Below are 3,029 nucleotides of genomic sequence, written 5' to 3'. Positions count from 1 at the left end.
GGGAGGGAGGGGTGGAGACAGCGAGGCCTTGGCCCGTGGGGTGCCCGTGCTGGGAGCGAGCGGCCTAGCAGGGAGCGGGCAGGGGGAGGCGTGCGGGGGCTCGGGGAGAGCTGCGGACGGGTGTGGAGGGGTGCCCGGGGGGCTGCGGGGCCTGAGTCCGGGGAGGGGTCACGGGAGAGAGACCCTCGGGACTGGGGAGACCCTCGGGACTGGGGAGACCCCCGGGATTGGGGAGAACCCCGGGGCTGGGGAGACCCTCGGGACTGGGGAGCCCTCCGGTACTGGGAGGCCCCCGGGGCAGGAGGAGCCCCCCGGTGCTGGGGAGAACCCCGGTACTGGGGAGCCCCCCGGGGCAGGAGGAGCCCCCCGGGCGATGCGGTTCCGGGCAGGGCTCGCTCCCCGGGACCCCCGGGTGAGGTTTGAGCGGCCCGGGGGTGTTTGCAGGAGGGTTTCGGAGCGGGGGCTGCGGCTGGAGCTGTGAGATGGCTGCCAAGGTGTTCGAGAGCATCGGGAAGCTCGGCCTGGGCTTGGCTGTGGCGGGTGGAGTCGTCAACTCCGCTCTTTACAACGGTGAGTGGGACGGGCCGAGCCCCCGGGTCGCGTTTCTGTCCAGTTTTGACTTCCCAGTGCTTTTATTGCCCAATAAAAACAGACTGAGCCCTTGCAGTGTGAGTTCCTTCCTCCGAAAGGCTCCGTGAGGAGCAGCCTGGGATTCCCTGGAGCTGCAGCTGCGCTTTCTCCGGGCTCTGTTCTCCCAAGGGCCCCGTTAATTCCCCGTGGGGGCTCCGGTGGCCGCGGTGCCGGCCCTGACGTGTCCCTTTCCCTCGGCAGTGGACGCGGGGCACAGAGCTGTGATCTTCGACCGCTTCCGGGGGGTGCAGGACGTGGTGGTGGGAGAAGGGACCCATTTCCTGATCCCCTGGGTGCAGAAACCCATCATCTTCGACTGCCGCTCGCGGCCCCGCAACGTCCCCGTCATCACCGGCAGCAAAGGTGGGTGCTGGCCCCGGGGGGGCTCGGGGGGCTCCGGGGGAGGTTTGTCCTTCCACACCTGGAGTTGTGTGCAGGCACAGACGGAACAAGCTCCACCTGGAGCTGAGGGAGGCTGAGAGAGCACCGGGACAGGTGAGCTGGGGGTGTCAGTCCCACCCCAGCCTGCTCCAGGTGACCCTGAAGGTGTCCTGAGGTCCCGTCTGACCCCAGCTCCGTGGGGATCCCGAGGGTTGGGAGCAGTCAGGAAGGGTTGGTCTCTGATAAAGGGGGTTAAGGAGCTCTTTGGTGCTCTGGGGATCCTCCAGCCCAAACCATTCCCTGACCATGGCGATCCCCCTTTGGCACGGGAAGGGTTTGAGGCTTTTAATAAAGAACAGGTTAAGGAGCTCTTCTTTTGGTCCCAAATGTTTGGGGTGGGAAGGGATCTCTGGAGATCCCACAGGTCCCCAGAAAGGTTTGAGCTCTTTAACTCGAGAACTCTTCCTCTGCTGCTGGAAATGACTGGATCCTGAGCAGTTGGGCTTGGAAGGGAGCCCCGGAGCTCCCCCAGCGCCGGGCAGGGCCAGCCGGGGCAGGTGACAGCGCTGGGGTTGGGATTCTCGGAGGGGAGAGGGGAGAGGGGAGTGAAGCCAGCCGGTTTTTCCTGGGATCCGGGGGGTTTATCCGTGCTCAGGGCTCAGCACGGCTCCCTGAGCGCGGCACGGCTTCCCCAGACCTGCAGAACGTGAACATCACGCTGCGGATCCTGTTCCGGCCCGTGACGGCGCAGCTGCCGCGCATCTTCACCAGCATCGGCGAGGACTACGACGAGCGCGTGCTGCCCTCCATCACCACCGAGATCCTCAAATCCGTGGTGGTGAGCAGTGACAATTCCAGCCTGCTTTGGGTGGGAAGGGACCTGGGAGCTCACCCGGATCCAAACCCCATCCGGCCCGGCCCCGGGCACTCCCAGGGTGGGGGTTCCAAAGCTCCCTGGGAGGATTTTTCCATGGGGAAATTCCTGCTGCTGTTCTGGCTGGGGCAGCATGGGGCTGTGTCTGGTCACTGCCTGTTCCCTCTTGTTCCATCCTGTTCCCAGTGCTGTCCCTCCCATTCCCAGTGCTGTNTGGGACCCCCGGGATGGGTTGAGGACCCCCGGGAAGGGCTGGAGACCCCTGGGATGGGTTTGGGACCCCCGGGATGGGTTTGGGACCCCCCCGGGAAGGGCTGGAGACCCCCGGGATAGGTTTGGGACCCCCGGGATGGGTTGAGGACCCCCGGGAAGGGCCCAGGGAGAGGGCCCAGCGCTGTTTTGGGGTGCGGCTCCACAGCCAGCCCCCAATAACGGGGTCCCAGCTCCATTTTGGGGTCAAAGCCCCCGATATCGGGCTCGGGTGGCTCGGGGACATCAGCTGGGACCTGGCCCTGCTTTTAGGGTCCCTTCCAGCCCCCCTGGGTGGGCGCTGAGCAGCGCCGTGCCTCAGTTTCCCCACGCGAGGTGGCACAAACTCGGGGGGTGACAGTGACACAAGCTCGGGGGTGACAGTGACACAAACTCGGGGGAGGTGACACGAACTCGGGGGAGGTGACAAAGTCTCTGTGCCCAGCGGGGTCACCTCGGAGCGGATCCCGCCGCGGGCTCGCGCTTGGGGTGGGGCTTTTTTCCCTTTTTTTCCCTTTTTTTTCCCTTTTTTTTCCCTTTTTTTCCCGTTTTTCCGGGATTCCAAAGGGAGAGCGCTGCTTCCCTCTAGCGGCTCCGGGAACGGGAGGGGACAGGGACAGGGAATGTCCCCTTTGTCCGCGGGGGAACTCCAGGGAGGGACATTGAATCCCGGTGTCGCAGCTCGGGAAGGACAAGGAGCGCCTGGAGAGGACCCCAAAAATGATTTGGGGTCTGGAGCGCCTCGGGTGAGGAGAGAGACGGAGCCAGGCTTGGTTAGGATGGAGAAGGGAAGGCTGAGAGTGGAAATATCCCGAATTTCTATGGAAATATCTCAAATATCCATGGGAATATCCCGAATTTCTATGGAAATATCTCAAATATCCATGGGAATATC

At 64.1% G+C, this 3,029-nt stretch overlaps 1 protein-coding gene across 1 annotated transcript in view; it reads left to right on the top strand.

Moving 5' to 3' along the window:
- Positions 1–420: 420 nt before the first annotated feature.
- Positions 421–3,029, top strand: part of PHB (prohibitin) — a 7,559-nt gene continuing 4,950 nt past the window's right edge. Inside the window, exons 1-3 of the mRNA XM_015615801.3 lie at positions 421–570; positions 832–993; positions 1,707–1,849. Coding sequence (XP_015471287.1) covers positions 483–570; positions 832–993; positions 1,707–1,849 — 393 coding nt within the window. The 5' untranslated portion in view covers positions 421–482. The remainder of the gene's footprint in view (positions 571–831; positions 994–1,706; positions 1,850–3,029) is intronic.

Source organism: Parus major, unplaced genomic scaffold, assembly GCF_001522545.3.
Source record: "Parus major isolate Abel unplaced genomic scaffold, Parus_major1.1 Scaffold273, whole genome shotgun sequence".
In the NCBI taxonomy this organism is placed as follows: Eukaryota; Metazoa; Chordata; class Aves; order Passeriformes; family Paridae; genus Parus; species Parus major.
This window is presented reverse-complemented; position numbering and strand designations above follow the sequence as displayed.